The sequence below is a fragment of the Vanessa atalanta genome, chromosome 16, assembly GCF_905147765.1.
Source record: "Vanessa atalanta chromosome 16, ilVanAtal1.2, whole genome shotgun sequence".
In the NCBI taxonomy this organism is placed as follows: domain Eukaryota; kingdom Metazoa; phylum Arthropoda; class Insecta; order Lepidoptera; family Nymphalidae; genus Vanessa; species Vanessa atalanta.
The window spans coordinates 6,208,476-6,228,080 of record NC_061886.1 but is presented as its reverse complement, the minus strand read 5'-3'; the positions used below and the strand labels follow the sequence as shown (position 1 = coordinate 6,228,080).

Sequence of the window (19,605 nt, the reverse complement as noted above, 5' to 3'; positions counted from 1 at the left end):
AAAAAGGTGTAAGAATATTTTTGTAGATAATCGCATGATGTACTATTTTTAACAAAAACGGGTAGTCTGTTACTTAAAAACTCCAACATCAGATTCCTGAGAAATTAAAACTTGCAAAAAAAAAATCACACGTGCGAACAGGAGGCCAACTTATCATATCTATTTGGCATGTGATGAAGTTTTTAATATTAAAGATCAAAACGTTTTACGATAAGATAAAACTATCAAACAACAATGATCTCAATCTACTACATATCAAATCTACTACATATAGTAAATTTTCAGCTTCTTGTGAATTTATGTAATTTATCTTGATAAATAATATCTAAATAAAAATGGTATCCCGTATAGTTAATATTGAATAGATGTATAGTTAATATAAGTTCGTTGGTAACATCCTGAATTATTATTTATTTTTTTAATTACATGTTCACCTCACCTTTTGTGTATTTGAAGTCCGTTAAAATCTTAGATAACTTTATTAATTCCCCAATTTTCGTCGGCATATTTGGTCGTAGGTTTTTGGTATAAAAAGTAACCTACATAATATGTCCTTCTTTAGAAGTCAAGCTTACTTCATACGATCAAATTTCTTCAAATTTGATTCCAATGGTTTAACTGTATTAAAGCTGTTGAAAGGGATATAATATCCCTTTAATAATGAATATTTTATTGCATTGTAATCGGCGAATATAAACGTATATCTAAACATATTCTTCATAGTTTTAACGTGATACGTGACCAAATCACCATTCACATTATGAGCCTGAATCATAGTTTTTATATTCTCTATAACAATTAAATACTATTATAATACAAGTTGTAGATTTGGAGGTATACGGACTCTATATTAATATTCTAATTGATTTCACTGGCAAAACTGGTGTTCATTATAACAATTTATTTTATTATTACTATAATATTTATTACATTTAAAAAATATATTACGTCTTACGAGTTCAAACCTACGTAACACTCAAGATTTGAACGCTTAAATATAATTTATTATGTAATCTAAAATGCATAATACCTTCTTCATATAATAAACCTTCTTCATGTAATCTAAAATGCATAATACAAATTCGACAGAATTATCTTATCGTAGAACGTTTTGATCTTTAATATTAAATCTTCATCACATGCCAAAAGGATATGATAAATTCAACACCTGTTACACACTCAACGCTATAAACAATAACAAATTGATAAGGGAGATCTCTATATCCGATATTTTTGGAGCTCCGAAATATCTTAAGAAATTTTTACTGCAGCATATATTTGTAAATATAAGCTACAATAATATTTGAAATTTGTTTAAAGTAATCTTATTATAAATTATAACTATAGTCGATTTTTTATCGCATCGTAATAATCAAAATATATTACGTATTTTATTTATGCGTTTCTGATACTTTCTTATATTTAAAAAGCACGAGAAATAAAGACATTAGGTCATTTTATTAGCACTTTATATTCATAGATCGGTCATATCGATACGGATTGTATCATGTGTTTATATCTCACTGCTAAAAAATATAATAGGAAAAAATTAAACCTACACGTACGAAGTTACGCGCTATTTATGTATATTTATTATAACTGATATCCACATTTACTTTAGTACTTAAATGATTAAATATAAAAGTTAAGAATAACCTTGATAGAAAATATAAAATAATGAAGAATCATTAAAATATATAAACCTTCTTCATGTCAATTTTCAAACATCGACGTCAAAACATAATATTATGACTGGTTGGTTTTCGTTTGACCTTGTTCCACCAATTTTTGGAAGGAATTTGCACGATTTATTTGATTATCCATTTAGCGTAATTGAATTATGTTTCGTGCAATAATTGCGATAAAACAACTTTAATTGAAGTTATTAATACATATTGTATTATCACAATTAATTCTTAAGCTATAGACCGTTAAAGTGGCACAACTGGACCAGCCGTCTCATCTTGAGTAGAAATATTACAATATTATTTTCCATAGCAAGTTTTTTAATTAAAAAATGACAAAATTCCTTCCCTTCGGAATTTATTAAGATTTCTTCATCTTCTGTAATTGGTATTATATATAATTGCAGTTGAGCCAGTTGAGCCCGTGTTTTGTCTCATTTGTAGTATATTTTTATATTTTTTTTATAAAAATTAACATAAAAAAAATTGTAAAAGTTTTAAAATTTTATTAAGTCGAAGTTGCGATTTAAAAGTACTTTCATAATTTAAAAAAAAAATCCACGAAGCCATACTTGGACTTTTACTACGGGCGGGTTACAAGATCCTGAGGTCGCGCGTTGGTGGGCAACTCGCCGATAATTTTCAAGTGACCATAGGTGAGGCGCTCCATGACCCTTGCAAATCCATTTTAGGATAAAGGAGTTCGCCAGAATAATACTTGCACCCGGTTTATTGGGTATGATGGGTTTGATGATAAATTGTAATCGTTAAAATAAAATAATTTACTATTCATTCAATGCGGCTTTAATAAAGACTGACAGTTACATTTTTTTTTTTAAAGAAAAACTTATAATGTTTCAAACATTTTATTCAATCCATCCAGACTATGTACATATAATTTAATTATAGTACACATTACACTAATTAAAATAACTTATAATTATACATAACTAATTAGTATGCAAATTAGACAAGGAATACTATTATAGGTGAAATAGGAGGTGGGTAAATCAAAAATGCGATAATGGATTATTAAAATAAATTAAGTACCAGGTATATTTTAAATAATTCATTATTTAGTTAATTTATAGTTAAAAAAAAAACACAAGTGTATGCAGAGTAGAAGGAGTTTTCCGTATATACAAAATCTGTAATTTTAACACATCTATCCTTATAGCCTCACTGAAAACCCAACACTTTCAGAACTAAATACTACAAATTACTACGACAGTCTAAATTTATGAGTTCTTAAATATTTTTTTCTTTTTCTACTTATAAAATCCTTCTTATCTAGACCCTCCAAACATAAAAGTTTTAGATAATAATAATATTAAGAAAAGCTATACCGACAAATAACTGAGAAATTAAATTCAGTATACTTGCGTCTGTCAAGTTTTAGAGTCAAATTTATTTATCTATAGTATTAAAACATTTATTTGAAAAAAAATATTAATTTGACTATAATCTATTCCAATGTCAAATGAATAACTTTGACCTTGAATCGTCATGACATCATTGGTCAGCATCAAAAGTAATGCATTACGGATTAGTGACAAACTGACAAGTGACAACATTGCTATCGTAACTTCGAAAGTATAACTGAAGTGGATTTAAATATTAAAGTGGAATATTATTGTTTTATAAATAACGGTATATTAATCGAGAACTGTTTTAAGTGCACGAAGCAACTGAGCTATTAGCAAATCGGATGGAATACGTAAATCTTTGTTTATCTTTACTACTTCTTCGATAGGAATTAGCTACAGTTAAGAGGAATAGTGTTGAATTATAAATAGAACTATATTCATATTCAGTTTCGTACATAAAATAGCAGAACTACAAATCACATACATATAAATGAAATATTTATTTATATTTTCCTTCAGTCATTGGAATAGGCTATATTTATTAGAATTGGATTGAAAATACCTGTATAGTTGATAGATGATACTTAAAGACTGCTATCTCGAGTATGTCTTTTTCTAGTTTATATAAAGATTAAGATATTATCTGACCACTACTAAGCTTTTAGCTGCTTTGGAGCCGACTAGCTTTGCGTATTGTTGCATTTCTTCAATATTCTCACCTCTCCTCCCAACTCTTCGCCTATACAACTTGTAATGCATAACTTCTCCCCTTGATAGCACCTGTATATAATTAATATCATTCTCACTAGGAAAGTTTTCGTCTACACTATCAATATCGGGATCAAATCTCGTATATGGCACAACTTCCAGTTTTTCCAAACAGCCCTTTATGGGGAACCATTTGTATGTCTCTGGACATAGTAGATCCGATGGGTAGAAATTTCCCTTATATCTCATCTTACGGCAAGAGTGTATATAGAAACCCATGTAGTAGTATTGAAGAGACGGACATGTGGAATGTAAGTATCTAGTGAATGCTATTTCTCTGAAAAATACAACAAAAATAATCTAATTAAGATAACCATAATAGGTAAATCAAAATTTATTTGCACAAGGAAATAACATATTAATATGAACAAACAACTCAAATTATTTTCACATATAGAAAGAGATTAAATGATTGTATTATATGACGCTTGATAAATTTGCTACATACAAAGTCATAAATGTATAAAACTCAGAACTTCATAATTAAAATTAAATCCTAAAAATGTTACCTTAAGGCACCATATGTTCCCAAGGTCAGGTTTCTATATGCTGGATCATAAAAAAAATAGACAGACGAAACACACTTAGGTAATATATCCAATACTCCCACTGCTATAATTTTTCCATCCAACCAGTATTGTTGATGAAATGATCCATAACCACAATAAGGACCAATCTCTGAATACTCTTCCTGTAATTAACAATATATATTTTTTAAGTTCTAATTTTTTTATAATTTAAATAATTTTCCATTAAACCATTGATCTATCTAGTGAAAAAAACTTAGCATACCCACGACAATATCTCAAAATTTGGGGTATTGAAATAGTTAGTGTTAGAAGACACCAATAACTAAATAAATACATAGATTAATTTAAATAAAAAATAAAATAAATAAATATTTCTCATCATTGTATATATCAACGAAGAATATGGTATACACGTCATAGACACATAATGGATGGAGATGATCACACATCAAAAAGTTATTAATTAACATAATTGAGCCATTTTTTATAGTAATTTACTTAGAATATTTTGTAGCGAAATAAAAACTGAAAATTAGAATAAGTTTTCTTTATAATTTGTTCTTCAATATAAATATAAAATATATTACCAATAATGGGCTATTCACTAAAAAGTCTTTAAATTTTGATTCTGTACATTTTTCAGGTTTATCGCCATGAATTATTGTCTGGTACTTAACATAAACCTCATGAGTCTCTTTCGATGTTGCTAGCCATTCTGCACTGGGTGGTGATGTTCGAACTAACTTTATCTGAAATAAAAAAAAAAACAATTTAACAACATATGATAAAAATAATTATTACAAGATAAACAACTTCTTTTATACTATATTATCACTTAATTTTAAGAGAGGAGAATAGAATACACAATAATGATTTAATCTACTTTAATCCCGATTTCTATGTTCTTCATTTTTAGCACAATTGAGATTTGATTCCTTTATGCTTCAACTTATACAGTCTGATACAGAGTATTTGTCATGTGCATGGATAGTAATATAACTCATTATTCTTAATAATTATTAGACTGAGAGATGAGAGATTTATGGTAAGTATATATTTAGTTGGTGGTAGACTATAATAGACTGTACAGTACAGTAGATGTATAAAACAACTGAAAAATTGGTTGAATATGACCTAAATAAATATATCTGGCAACACTGATTACTATGTTACTTGTGGGAATCTGATTTTGTGTTTCTTTTACAATATACATACCTCAAATTTCCTTGTAACTTCATTAGGCAATTCATTTATAAAATCTTCAATCTGTTTTTCCTTATTTTTATTGGTTGTGGCTAAATTGTTTATGTCAACACCTTTATTTTTGAGTTTTTCTAACATCCTCTGGCGTCTGACTTGTTTAGCTTTTTTACATGGACCTTTTGTAGGATCAGGACCGGCCACTAAACAAAAACTATATTAATACTTCATAATACTTAAATTTAATCAAAAAGTAACACATGAACAAACCTTTGGTTTGATGTATTTTTGTACATTTATCCTTAACTGGGTCTGTTTGTGAAGTTGATTTATCTGTAGCAAGACAAGGCAATATTACTTTATAGTAAAATATGTATTATAATTATCAATATTTACATACATTATCCGTGTGCTATTAGAATAGAATGAGATGGTGACTTGCCAAAGTTAATCAGACATGTCAGTTATCGAGCTGAGTAGCATTAGTTAAAAGTTTTGAACAGTAATTATCCAACTCTAGCAAAACCAAAGGGTCTTTTAAGCTGATTATTGATAGGTTTGTAGGTAGGAATTAAACAATATAATACCTTCTTGTGTAACCACTTTACTTGTGTGAGGTTCTTGAATGGATATTGTTTCTGAAATACAAGATCAATATGAAGTTTTATAATTGATTATTAAAGACAAAGCAATAATATTAACTTAAAATTTTTTTTTTGCAAATATTTTATTAGTAATGTACCTAATTCTTCATTCCTTGGGTCACTTGCATCTTCAATAAATGGTAAATCTATATCAGTTATTATTCCCTCCTGATGAGCTCTTGTGGTTTCTACAAACTGTTCTCTACCCTCAGCATCATCAATAGTCATGTCTTCGTTACTCCTAGACATCGTTTTATTCTCATCTTGGCCCATCAAGAATTTGTTAAATCTTTTCAATATTTTTTTCTGTGATTTTGACGATTTGAATTCTAATGCTCTACATCTGTGCATAAAAAATGTAACTTTCTTTACTATGTTTCCTATTTTGTGGACAAAGGGAAGCAAAGTAATACAAACCGAATGGTATACATCGGACAACAGATGATGTCTAGGGTTGGTTTATAGCAATATTTTCCAGAGCGCCTCCATCCTCTATCTATTAAATCTTGGTAATCCGTCACAGTCATCGTGTGAGCCCACATTCCTGTATGTATATTACAATTTATGTCATATATAAAAAAAGTTATTAAAAAAGAAACTTTAAATATTATTTCATTCAATAATAAAAAAAGTCTAGTTAGATTTTGCATTATGCCTTTTATAAAAATTACCGTAATTGTAATTAGAATTTGGTTTTTTACAATAACCACATTTATAGCCATCGTGTTCAGAAAAGTATTCAACTATACTACGTTTCATCATATTTATATAATTTTAAAATTGTATAATTTACAAAATCGAATTACTATGACAAACAAAAGAATCAAATGTCAGTTGTCAATGTCAAAAATGGAGAATTCATAATTGACATTTACGTTTAGTAACACTATCTCATAACCTTTAAAGAAAATGTTTGACTCTTCATAAATGAAAATATGAAAAAAGACAAATTATTAAACATTACTGCAAGAATATCCCATTTGAGATTTTTTTTACTTAATAGATATCTGAACTAGTAATTTCCAGTAATTTGTTGCTGTTGCACTACAGTAGAGTAGTGTGTTTATGTTTAAAAACCGTTGAAACATGTCCTACCTAGAATATCGCTAGTCTATGACCGGACAATATTATATTATTATGTGGTTTTTTAATTTATTTCTATTTTTTTATCACTAATAATAAATACACCAGTACACAGAATATTTATTTATTATTTGTTTTATTTTATAAATATTATAGTTCTGAAGTTAAAAATCCAATTCCCTAAAATCTGCTATTTTTAATCCATGCGCGACTCTCTTTTATTTTTTTAATTCTCCTTTTGCGCGGGAAAACATCATGTATTATATTTTAAAGCCATACGAATGACGTTCGGAAATCGATTACACTTTTATGAAATCGGATACAATAACAAAATATGAGTTTATTAAATATATCATTATAATATAAATGTAACTACATAAATAAGTATTTCTAACATTCGGCCATTCTGACTATAAAGTTTGTCCTCAAACTTATTCATCTCAACTAATCAGTTGGCACCACGCCCCTCGTTAATGACTACGGTAACATTGACTGTAAAAGTTAGCACCTCACCCCTCGTCACAGATTGTGACCGTGTGAGCCTTCCCAACCATCACAGTCCTAGCCAACTCCCGCAATCACAACCGTGCATGACTTCCCAACATAAAAAAATATCTTTTCTCTTCTATATTGTTAGCATTTCACCCCTCATCACCTATGCGACCGTGTGAAACTTCCCAACAAAAATCTTTTCTCTTTTTCTTGTTGGCATTTCACCCCTCATCACCTGTGTGACCGTGTGAAACTTCCCAACAAAAAATAATTCATCATCACACTAATCAACATTTTTTATACATTTAAATTTTATTCCTTTTATAATATTATATTTTCTTAAATCTAATTTCTATATTAGTATTATATATTATACTATATAAATTATTATTAAATCCAGAGCTCAAAATCACAATCATATTTTGTAACATTATGCATTTTTTTACACACTTTAAATGAATATATAAAAGACAAAATATATTATTACAATCCAAACAATAAAAGTATTATTATAATCTGTTACAATTAGTTTTGAGCGTACATTCATTAAAATTATATAAATTCATATTTATTAAGATCACTCAAATTATAAATTTAATTAGAACTAACTTCACCATCAGAACTTCCTTCATTATCATCATCATTATTATAGGACATATTTATCCAAGGCTGTATACGATCAGCTGACCAAACATTACTATACCGGCCTTTGGTTATATTTGAACCTGGAATACTAGAAACCTCGTATCGATCATGGTCTAAAACATTTGATATACGGAATGGACCAGTAAATTTGGGTAATAACTTTCGACTTTTACCGTCATTAGAAGGACAATTTTTTAAAATTTTTACTAAATCACCTATTTTGTAAACTTTAGCCTTCTTTCTAGTCTTATTAAATCTCAGACTTTGTTTTTCTTGGTCTTTTTCGATATAATTATTTATTTCCTTTGTTATAGTTTCTAAATCTTTATCATTTTGTCTCGTATCGGAAACTGTATCACCAAGATTACCTTCACCCTGTCCTAACAAACGTTTCCCAAATAGTGCTTCAGCCGGAGTTTTTCCTATTCCCTTATTAATCGTATTATTTAATCCCCATTGTATTTTATTTACTACTTGGTCCCATTTATTCTCTCCAAGTCCGTCATTATACGTTCTGAGCGAATCTAAAACCGTCCGATTATATCGCTCTACTTGGCCGTTGGCTCTTGGAGCTGAAACCGCATTAAGTATGTGAGAGACTTCGTATTCTATGCAGAACCTTTTAAACTCGGATGAAGTAAAACATGTACCCCGATCGGAAATAATTCTGACAGGATATCCAAATAAACTGAACACATCTTGAAGTGCTAAAACTGTTGGTGCCGTCTTTGTATTTCGAAGAGCTTTAAGAATACAATACTTTGTAAAACCATCTACAATTAGTAAAAGATATTGATTTCTCTTAGCACTTTTTATAAACGGGCCTAAATGGTCAATATGGACCGTATGGAATGGTATGTCAATTTTTGGAATGCTATGAAGAAAGCCTTCTTTTGGACCAGCCGGTTCCTTACTAAACGCACAATGCAAACATGCCTTTACGTATTTAGAGACAAATTTTTTCATTCGTGGAAACCAAAAATCACGTTTAATTTTATCTAAAGTTTTCTCAGTTGAAAAATGGCCTATCTCATCATGGTTACGTTGGCATATTTGCCATCTTGCACTTTTGGGTACAACCCATTTTAAATCTTCCCCTACTTTACGATACAAGCGATTATTTCGTATAACAAAATTTTCTTTTATATCAATTAAGTCTTTATAACTACTATCTTCTAAAACAGACCTGATGTGTTGTATTTTTGGATCTGATAATTGCAAACTAAGGAGCCAGTCATCTTGAGATATTTGCAATACTCGAGTAAAATGATCATAAGTCTGAGAATCATTTTCACTAAGAATAGGATTGCGACTGAGTGCATCAACATGTTGCATCGAATGCCCCGGTCTATACTCTATAGAGCAATCATATTCCTGAAAAGCTATCCACCAACGAGCAACTCGGGGAATAAGATCTCGTTTTAAAAACGTAGATCGTAAAGCATTGCAGTCTGTAAGGATTTTAAAAGTTTTGCCTATAAGGTAGGGGCGAAATCGGTTGAGGGAGGCAACAACTGCAAGGGTTTCTAACTCGTAGGCATGTAATTTTTCCTCGTCAATTGTAGTCTTGCGACTAAAATAAGCTATTACATTGAGTTTAGACCTATCATTTTCCTTTTGTAATAAAATTCCACCCAAACCTAATTTAGATGCATCACAGTGTAATTCAGTAATATAATCGGGATTGAAAATACTTAATATTGGTCGTTGCACCAACTTTTTCTTTAATGTTAAGAAGGATTCCTTCTGTTCTTGCTCCCACTTCCATTTCACATTTTGTTTAGTAAGATCTGTCAAGGGCTTAGCAAGAATAGCAAAATTTTCGATAAACTTTCGAAAATAACTTGCTAAGCCTATAAACTGACGGACTTCATGTACGTTCTTTGGTTCTGGGAAAGAATCTACGGCTGTGATTTTTGACTTGCCAGGTTTTATTCCATCTACGGATATTTCTAGTCCCAAATAATCTATTACTGTCTCAAAAAATCTACATTTTTTAATATTTAAAGTAAGCCCAGCTTCACGAATGAGTTCAAGGGTTTGTTGTAACTTTGAAAAACAGTCTTCAAAATGTTTACCCGTTATTAATAAGTCATCCATGTAAGCAATTGCACATTTATTTTGGGATTTGTTAAGTATTTTGTTAATTGTACGTTGAAAAATTGCAGGACAATTAACTAATCCAAATGGAGCTCTACGAAATTGGTATAGACCATCAGGAGTAATGAAAGCTGTAAGATGCCTACAGTCTTTCTGAACAGGAATTTGATAGTAACCGCTTGCCATATCTAAACTAGTATAAAAATAATTTCCACTAAGGAGATCTATCTGGTCATCTATTCTAGGTAATGGAAAATGATCCTTTAAAATTTTTCTATTCAGTGCTCTATAATCCACACATAATCTATATCCACCTGTCTTTTTTGATACAAGCAATATTGGACTCGCATATGATGAGTCAGACTCTTCGATTATTTCGTTTTCTTCGAGCTCCCTTACTAGCGTTCTAACTATTTCTTTTTCTGATTGACTTAGTCGATAAGGACGATAAACTACCGGAGTTTCATCAGTAAGTTTTATGGTCAACTCTGTTACGTTAGTACAACCAAGCTCAGAGAGGTCTTGAGCAAAACAATCCCTATAAGTGTCTATAAGTGAATATATTTTCATTTTTTGTTCGTAGGTTAAATTAGAGTTTAAAGTTATTTCTTCGCGAGGAATGGGTTTCAGGTTTGTTCTTATTTTAAAACAGTTTACTTCTGAAAAAGATCTACAATTTTTATCTTGTCCTATTAAATAAAATCTGGTTATAACAAAGTTGCTTGTAAAGTATAATGGACAGTGTGAAAAATTTATTACACTGATTTGACATTTACCATCTTTTAACATGTATAAACCCTCTTGGATGCAATACTCTTTATCATTAACGTTTCGATAACCACCTTTTATATAAATTGTTGCATCTATTATTTCATAACTACAACACTTTATTAAATTTATTTTATCTACTTCACAATCAAAAGACACATACAATCTATATTTCACATTAATTTCTGGTTCTAAGCAAGTTAAATCATCATTATTAATCTTTGACAATATATTTAGTGAGTTTTCTGTCTTTGTAATAATCACATTAGGTAACTCAGTAAAGTTTTGCCCTACTAACATTTGCGTATGTAGAAAATTGTTAGCAACCACATATGCCATAATGTTTGCTTCTACGGAGTCTAAACGTAATAAAAAAATTTGTTTTCCCTAAAGGTTGAACTCCAACATTTGCTATCCCACGTATAATTGGTAAATTATCAGTTGAAATATTTAACCCAATTTCAGAAGTAGTTTCTAGTCGTATAAGCGTGCAGTCACTTCCCAAGTCAACAAAACATTCAATTGTAAATAAAGAATTTATTACTGCCTGTTTATAATATTTAGAATTTTTTACGCTTGTACTTTCTGACAATAATACACGTTTTTCATTGTTCAATACATTGTTAGTTTTCTGCGGACAGTTTGAAATAATATGACCGAATTTATTACATCTATCACATTTTAAAATTGGTTTAGAGCACTGATAGAGTCTATGCCCTTTTTCGTTACAATTAAAGCATAACGGTGAAAAACTATCATGTTCAGAATTTAACTTTGTATTTTTGATACGACATTGTATTGTACGATGCCCAGGTTCATTACATTTATTACAGAATAAATAATTATTTAGTTTATTTCTATTTAAATTAGAATTACGATAAATAATATCTTTGTGTTCTTTACAAACGTCTTTAAGAAATTTTAAGAGATCTTCAGGTTCTGTAAAACGAGCGGATGACGCTCCAGCACGTATTGTACGATCATCTATACCATGTATAATGCAATCTACTGCCTTTTTCCCAAAAATATCACACACATTTAATAAATTATTTTTCTCATAGAAATAATCATCTAAACTATCTCCTACCCTCATTCGTTTTTCGAGCATTTCTGTTAAAATGACTCCGAAGTTAGTTTCGGATGGAAAAGCTTTTCGAAGTAATATTTGCCACTCTGACCAGGTATGCAAGACAGTATTTTGACTATTATACCAATTTTTAGCATTACCAGACAACTTAGGTAAAGCAAAATGCACAATATGAGATTCACTCCATCCGTATATTTTTGCACACTCATTTACCTTTGATAGCCATAAATCGATACGATGATTCTTTACAGATGGGTCAAATTCCGGTAACAAGTTATTATTATGCGGTAAACTAGGCTTTAATAATGTTTGAACAAATTTAGCTAAATCACTAAAGTTAAGTATTGCATTCGAGGAATTTAAATTATCGGCCTCACCTAATGCACTCATTGGTATGCGCTTTGGCACGTTCGATGACCTCGGAGAAAAAATTGTCTCAGGTACGTCATTGATCGATTGTTCCTGAACTGGACGGGAATGTCTAGTCTGGAACTCACCTTCATCGTTAACACTATCTCGTCCGGTCGCAGAATAGACTCTTGAAGTCGCAATGTCTCGTCCGGTCGCAGAATGGAGTCTCGGAATCGTAAGATCTCGTCCGGTCGCAGAACAGCTCAATCTTCTTCCAACGCCATCGTGTCTCCTTGCATAACTGTTTTCAGTCAAATTGATGTAATCTTGTCTAGTCGCCGAGTCTTTTGTTCTATTGTTATTGCTTTGTATGGGACTTGGTGTTCTTGTTCTATTTCCTCTAATGTGGGTATTCGTATCTTTTGTAGTATAGATTTTCTTCTTTGCGTTACTTTTATTTTTTCTTGAATTTTTTCTATTGTTATAAGAAGTATCATCGTCTTCATCAGATTGTCTTTTTCGCTTATCAAATGGATTGCGAGATCTTGAGCGTGGTCGTTTATAGCGATGCATTTTTGAAACGAAATTTATCCTACTTCTGATAATAAATACACCAGTACACAGAATATTTATTTATTATTTGTTTTATTTTATAAATATTATAGTTCTGAAGTTAAAAATCCAATTCCCTAAAATCTGCTATTTTTAATCCATGCGCGACTCTCTTTTATTTTTTTAATTCTCCTTTTGCGCGGGAAAACATCATGTATTATATTTTAAAGCCATACGAATGACGTTCGGAAATCGATTACACTTTTATGAAATCGGATACAATAACAAAATATGAGTTTATTAAATATATCATTATAATATAAATGTAACTACATAAATAAGTATTTCTAACACTAATAAGTTTATTAGTCTTGCTTAATTATTATTCGTTTTATACGTAATTATTATAACAGTTATTGGGCAAAGACTCTACCCTTACATAGCGTTCTGGCTTACTATCATATATAATACCAACTATTTATTATTTATATTATAACTCTTACAAAGGCGATGAGATTTAGACGTTTTACTAATTATTAATGATTTATACATATAGTCCTGACAATTTGTTACAATAAATTATAAAATAAGTTAAAGCGCAGATATAGGTATTATGCACAGTGCATTCTAATATAAAATGCCGAGTGGTGCCGAACCGTGTGGAGTTTTAATACCACTCAATCGCAAACAAACCGCGAGGGACGAGAGAGGCGACTAAAAGGTTTTTGTAAAACGCATCCATCGATCAATAACACAAGCGTCTCAACCACTCGCATGCTGATGGAAAAACATTCCACTGCAAAAGTATTTTCTATATGTAATCTTTTTTAATACAGTTTACTCATTGCCACTCCAAATAAATGGGATAAGGTCAAGCGTGAAGCAACTGATGATTTCATTAGTATAATCTATATTCTTTATATTTTTTTATTTTACGGTCTTTAATCTTTCACGTCATTTAATTTGTTTAATGATACTACGCAATACTTAATTAAAATAATCAATTTTACATTGTTGTGATACTGTATAATGTACATCATTCTTTGTTCCCAATATATTAGGACTGGAGAAATGAGCCATTTGGGCTAACCTAAGCATTAGTTAACTTTTGGCATTAAACAACCTTTATAAACACCTGCGTAGAAAATTTGTAGATCACCAAAATGTCTATGAAAACAGTAACCCCAACGTTTTAATTTGAACTAGTAGAATTTACCTAATTTAGCTGTAATATGTTTGCAGGTCTAGCTAATTTGAGCAATAACCTTCATAGGCTTCCTCTTTTAATTAATAGAAGTAATATTTAAAAGCAACCAATTTTAATAAAAATAAAAAATACAGAAAAACTGTAAAAAATGGTATAACCATTAAATGTGTATAATATATAAATCATTAGAAGTATCATACTCATTATGAAAATTGGCAATTCATTTATTTTGCGAAACAATACAAACAATATTAGACCTTAACTTAGACAAGCGATGTTCCTTCAAACTTTTCTCATTCCGATTATGGTGTGGCCACAAAGAGACTTGGCCGACTGCTCCACAACACATTGACTTTCTCTAATCACGTAACTTCTATGATAATGTTGAAATGAATACCATAAATCTTAATTCGACGAAAGTATCATCGATTTCAATGTCCTTGGCCGCTGAGGTAATGAAGAACGATACCTGTTATTACAAAACATATATTTTATTATACAATTCATACTGCTTCTATCTCACTTTTCATGTTGTTACTTACGATGCTTCATCAATTTCATCCACTTCAACAATGTTTGACATGATAGATGGTCTCATTACGAGGCGTCTATTTCGCCGCGGCCTTTGCAATAATAGTGGGATTTTATAAATGATGCACTACCCTTCCCGACTTCGTAGGTACGGGTGAAATAATAAATTAATTCGCAAAAATCCTGGAACCTGAACTCAACCCAACTACCAAGTTCAAACTATCTATCTAAGGAGGGAATCATTCAAAACACACATACAAAATGTCATCCAAATCGGTTCAGAAGAATACAAGAATTATTTTTGTAAATATTAATATATAATTACATATTTATTTTAAAATGAGGTTTAACCTGTTAAACCTAAATTCTGCATGGACAATGACACAAGCAACATTTTAAAAGTTTATTTTACACTAAAATGATATAGTAATTAAATGATTTCCTTCTGTTTTAAATGTTGTGCATCTCATTAGGCCAGGCTTATAGTCAGTTACCTTCGCCGCATTTCATTCCATTCCTGAACATGCGTTTCACCCCAAACAAGGAATATAAGTCCACTCAATAACAATATTGAACCATGGAAACTCCAAACGTATCGCCATACAAAAGCAGAATTCTAAAATAAAGAAATATGTACGCTTTTAGTTATAACCTATTTCTTTATTATTTTTTTCATTTTAATTGTAGGATACCCTTTTTTTTCAAAGGTGTAAAAATACGCTATTAGATAAAAAGCGCAATAAGTTAAAGGAAATAAATGTATTAGGCCTAATTTCAGGTGAATATTCAACTCAGTACATACGAACTAATCGTGATATGTATTGCCACGATTATTTCGTGGTAAAGTTGCACAAAGCCCTACTTGGTGGTAGGGTTTTGTGCAAACCCTGGGTAGGTACCACCCACTCATCAGATATTCTACTACCAAACAACAGTACTCAATACTGTTGTGTTCCGGTTTGACGGGTGAGTGAGCCAGTATAACTACAGGCACAAGGGATATACTATCTTAGTTCCCAATGTTGGTGGTGCACTGGCGATGTAAGGAATGGTTAATATTTCTTACAGCGTCATTGTCTATGGGCGGTGGTGACCACTTACCATCAAGTGGCCCATATGCTCGTCGGCCAACCTATACCTTAAAAAAACATAATATATATTAAAATAATTGTAATTTGTAACGATCAATTATAATTTGCGAAAGGGATAATGAGTAGATTATATATTAATATTTAATTAGGTACTTAATAGATAGCCTAATTAAGTTGGTACTAACTTTTTTATGTGTAACTTCTCCAACACATAGAGATATAATGATTCCAGGTAAATTACCAATTATTTTAATTACAGTATTGATTGAATTGACGTAATTCGGAGAAAGTTCCTACAATCGCTTAAGTGGTTTATTAAAAGAGCAAATGGTTAAACAAATAAATCACATTACCTAAGAATAAAATATATGCGTCTCGTATAAACACGCAGTGAAATGCATTATAAGCTCAAGCTTACAAACCTCCTCAACGGGAGAGTAATTTCTTTGATTGATTATATTACATAATACTGTGTTTATAGTATAACATTGATATGTTTAAACTATTTAATTATATTTATTAAGCTTCTCAAAATAAGTTAATGAAACAGAAAATCTTACGTAACAAATATCTAAAGTAAGATCCATTCCCGCTGCGGTAAAGGCAATAGCTGTGGTCAGCAGAACTGGGCCAGGGTTGATCGGCAAGAACCACGCCATCGACACTAAAATTCCCGGCAACACGTGAGCTATGTCAAATATTTTAAATATAAAACGTTTTTAATAACAATACAATATAATAGATTAATAAGTTTAAATTTAAACGTAAACATATCTACACACAAACATAAACGAGGTCACACTATAAATGAAATACTTACAAAAAACTATAAAATATTTTCGGATGTGTTTAATTCTCCTAATTTTGTTATTATGTTTATACCAGTGATACGTTTGAATTATAATTGTCCCTAATAGCAGTCTTAAGAGAAAAGGTAGTGCAGTCAACGCTGATGCCTACAAAAATAAATAAAAAATCAGCAAACTTTTCGCTATTTTATTACAATTAATCTTAAAAGTGTGCAGAAAAATTACTTCATAAACACTATAATTCAGGGTAACAGTGTAGTAAAGAGGTCCATGTATACAAACAGATATGATCATCCAGGCGTAACCAAAATTAAGAATACAAATAGCCCAAAACGAGGTCGATTTTAAAATGATTTTCCACGGCGCTTGAGAATTTGTTAACTGGAATTATGTTTTCGATTAACAAATAAAATTATATTACAAGTAATGATTGAAATTTAACGCAAATCAAATTACCTTAATATTAAAAACTGTTCCGATAGTTGTTGACAAATATCCTAACTCTTCTTTAGATATGAAGGTATGTTTTTCAGGGCTATCAGTTATTAAAAATACCCAAGCGCTAGCCCAAAACATTTGCATCGCTCCCGAAATATAAAACCCAAAAGACCATCGAAAGTAATATTGCACAGCTGCGCAAATAAGAAAAGTGCTACACGTTCCTGTCGTAATCCCTGATTAAAGTAAACGCATTAAGATACTTGTAAATAGAAAAAATACTAATGAATATTACAATTATGTCTAAAATATTAAATGTCTAATCTTAATAAAATTTTACGAATTTTACCACAATACGCCCACATAAAGTGGTGTCTTTCAGTTGGTGGTACCCAATGTCTTAGCACTTGAACCATACTTGGTAACATCGCGCCCTGAAGACAAGTAAGGCTTCTCTTTATGACCAAGTTTATAATTTAATTTAAAACAAAATATTTATTAACTATAAAAACTACTAACCGCACAGAAACCAATTAAAATGCGTACAACAAAAAGCAACCAGAAGTTATAATATGCAGATGCTGGAGTAAGACAATTTAAGACACCTGATGTTAAGCCCGCTGTGCCAACAACCCACATTGGTCCAAACCTGGAAATTTCATATTAATGGAAATACATGGAGATGCTTATTGTTATATATATTGGAATAGGGGTTAGAATGTATTATAGCTACATTTTTTATTACTTTCTATTAATATCATAGATGATGATAACGGCCTCATATACTTTTTTGGTGATAATGACAAATTATTAATAAGCATAATAAAAATAATAAACTTCGAAACTACTGAGAATTTCTTGACAGAAAAACCCAAATATTTTTTTTGATCCGATCTTGGACTTGAACCTAGATTCTAGGGTTCTGCAAACTTATAAGCTACCAGTTAAGCCACTAGATAAACGATATAAACAAATCACAATAAAGAATAAAACCAACAATTTAGAAAAAAATATGTTGCTTAAATTTACTATGAAGTGACAAAATATGAGTAACAGTCGCTTTGCAATTAACAAAAAATAGTTATAGTAGCACGGTTTTAAAGTCCATATGTCCATCCTAGGTGATTTTTTATTATAAGTATTAAGTAAAAACAAAATGGGATATAAATATATCTTACGTATCACCAATATTATGGAATAATGGAAAGCATATACAATATCCAATGTGATAAGCGGCGAGTAACAAGGCAATTTTCATTTCATTCCAATGTATTATATCAATAATATTCTGAAAATTCCACCGTGAAGATATATAATAAACAATGTTATAATCGATATAAATATTATGATATTTCTATATAATCTAATAATTATGATGGTTCTAAAGTTATACGTAGGTAAATACAAACCCCAGATCGTGTATTTAAAATAGTACGAAGAGACGGAGTGTCATTATAATACACATTGAAAAGTCGTTTCGGTATTTCAACCATATCAACGATATGCACGCTAAGGTTATAACGCACTATGTAGATTAGAAAATAACCTATAAATATCATTATTCCAACCTAGAAACGAACTGTAAATATTAAGCTTATAATTATTGTTATATAATATTGAGAGATTCAAAATTATAACTTACAAGAGCTCTAATACAAATTTTAAACATTACAAAATAAAATATTACATATAAATGAAGCCAACCTGAATTCTGAAATAACCAATCGGAGCCAACATTTATCATCTTTAATGGTCTTGTAATTTGTACGAGAAAGTTACGCTTTATCCACCCAGTAGGGTACACTACACAGATGGCGGTTTTATGAAGGTCCGTTTAGAGTTGTACCACGCATTCTAATAATTTATGCAAAAAATTATGCAATAATCTAAATAATAAAAATAACTGTCTGAACGGTGAGTGACTAAATATTTATTTATTTATAATAAAACTGTATACATATCATTACAGGACATGATTGTCCTAATTCGATATTTCAGCACGTTTATTAACAATATTTAAAATAAGTCTCTACATTAAATATGATATAGTCCAAGTGGCTATAGTTGTGAGTTCACTCAGGCTACTATAAAACAAATCTACCCTGTCTGCTATGACGTTGAGGGTACGTAATGTGCGCGTCAGTGGCGCCTCCTTGAGCAACTTGGTTCGTCCGTTAGCCACCGCTAGCAAGACATATATAATTGCAGGCTAACATGTCTGACGATGCATTGAGACTTAGAGTGTAAGGAGTTGAAC

The 19,605-nt window shown here is 30.5% G+C and overlaps 2 protein-coding genes across 6 annotated transcripts; both read right to left on the bottom strand.

Moving 5' to 3' along the window:
* Nucleotides 1-2,834: 2,834 nt before the first annotated feature.
* On the bottom strand, nt 2,835-7,000 carry LOC125069744 (arginyl-tRNA--protein transferase 1). Its single transcript, XM_047679310.1, has 9 exons — nt 6,866-7,000; nt 6,612-6,738; nt 6,293-6,537; nt 6,138-6,188; nt 5,821-5,883; nt 5,566-5,753; nt 4,938-5,099; nt 4,330-4,511; nt 2,835-4,097 (listed from the first exon to the last, which is right to left on the bottom strand). The coding sequence occupies exons 1-9, from the start codon at nt 6,954-6,956 to the stop codon at nt 3,692-3,694; spliced, it is 1,515 nt and encodes a 504-aa protein (XP_047535266.1). The 5' UTR covers nt 6,957-7,000; the 3' UTR covers nt 2,835-3,691.
* A 7,685-nt stretch (nt 7,001-14,685) lies between these two features.
* LOC125069960 (sialin-like) lies at nt 14,686-19,013 on the bottom strand. 5 transcript variants are annotated; one of them, XM_047679592.1, is made up of 13 exons: nt 18,991-19,013; nt 18,758-18,927; nt 18,527-18,636; nt 17,868-17,997; nt 17,698-17,782; nt 17,367-17,584; nt 17,136-17,291; nt 16,922-17,057; nt 16,662-16,789; nt 16,287-16,394; nt 15,505-15,626; nt 15,022-15,102; nt 14,686-14,948 (listed from the first exon to the last, which is right to left on the bottom strand). In XM_047679592.1, the coding sequence occupies exons 2-13, from the start codon at nt 18,905-18,907 to the stop codon at nt 14,885-14,887; spliced, it is 1,488 nt and encodes a 495-aa protein (XP_047535548.1). In that variant the 5' UTR covers nt 18,908-18,927; nt 18,991-19,013; the 3' UTR covers nt 14,686-14,884. The 5 variants fall into 5 exon arrangements, with proteins under 5 accessions (XP_047535548.1, XP_047535550.1, XP_047535551.1 ...); XM_047679594.1 differs by lacking the exon at nt 15,022-15,102; XM_047679595.1 differs by lacking the exon at nt 16,287-16,394.
* Nucleotides 19,014-19,605: the final 592 nt, after the last annotated feature.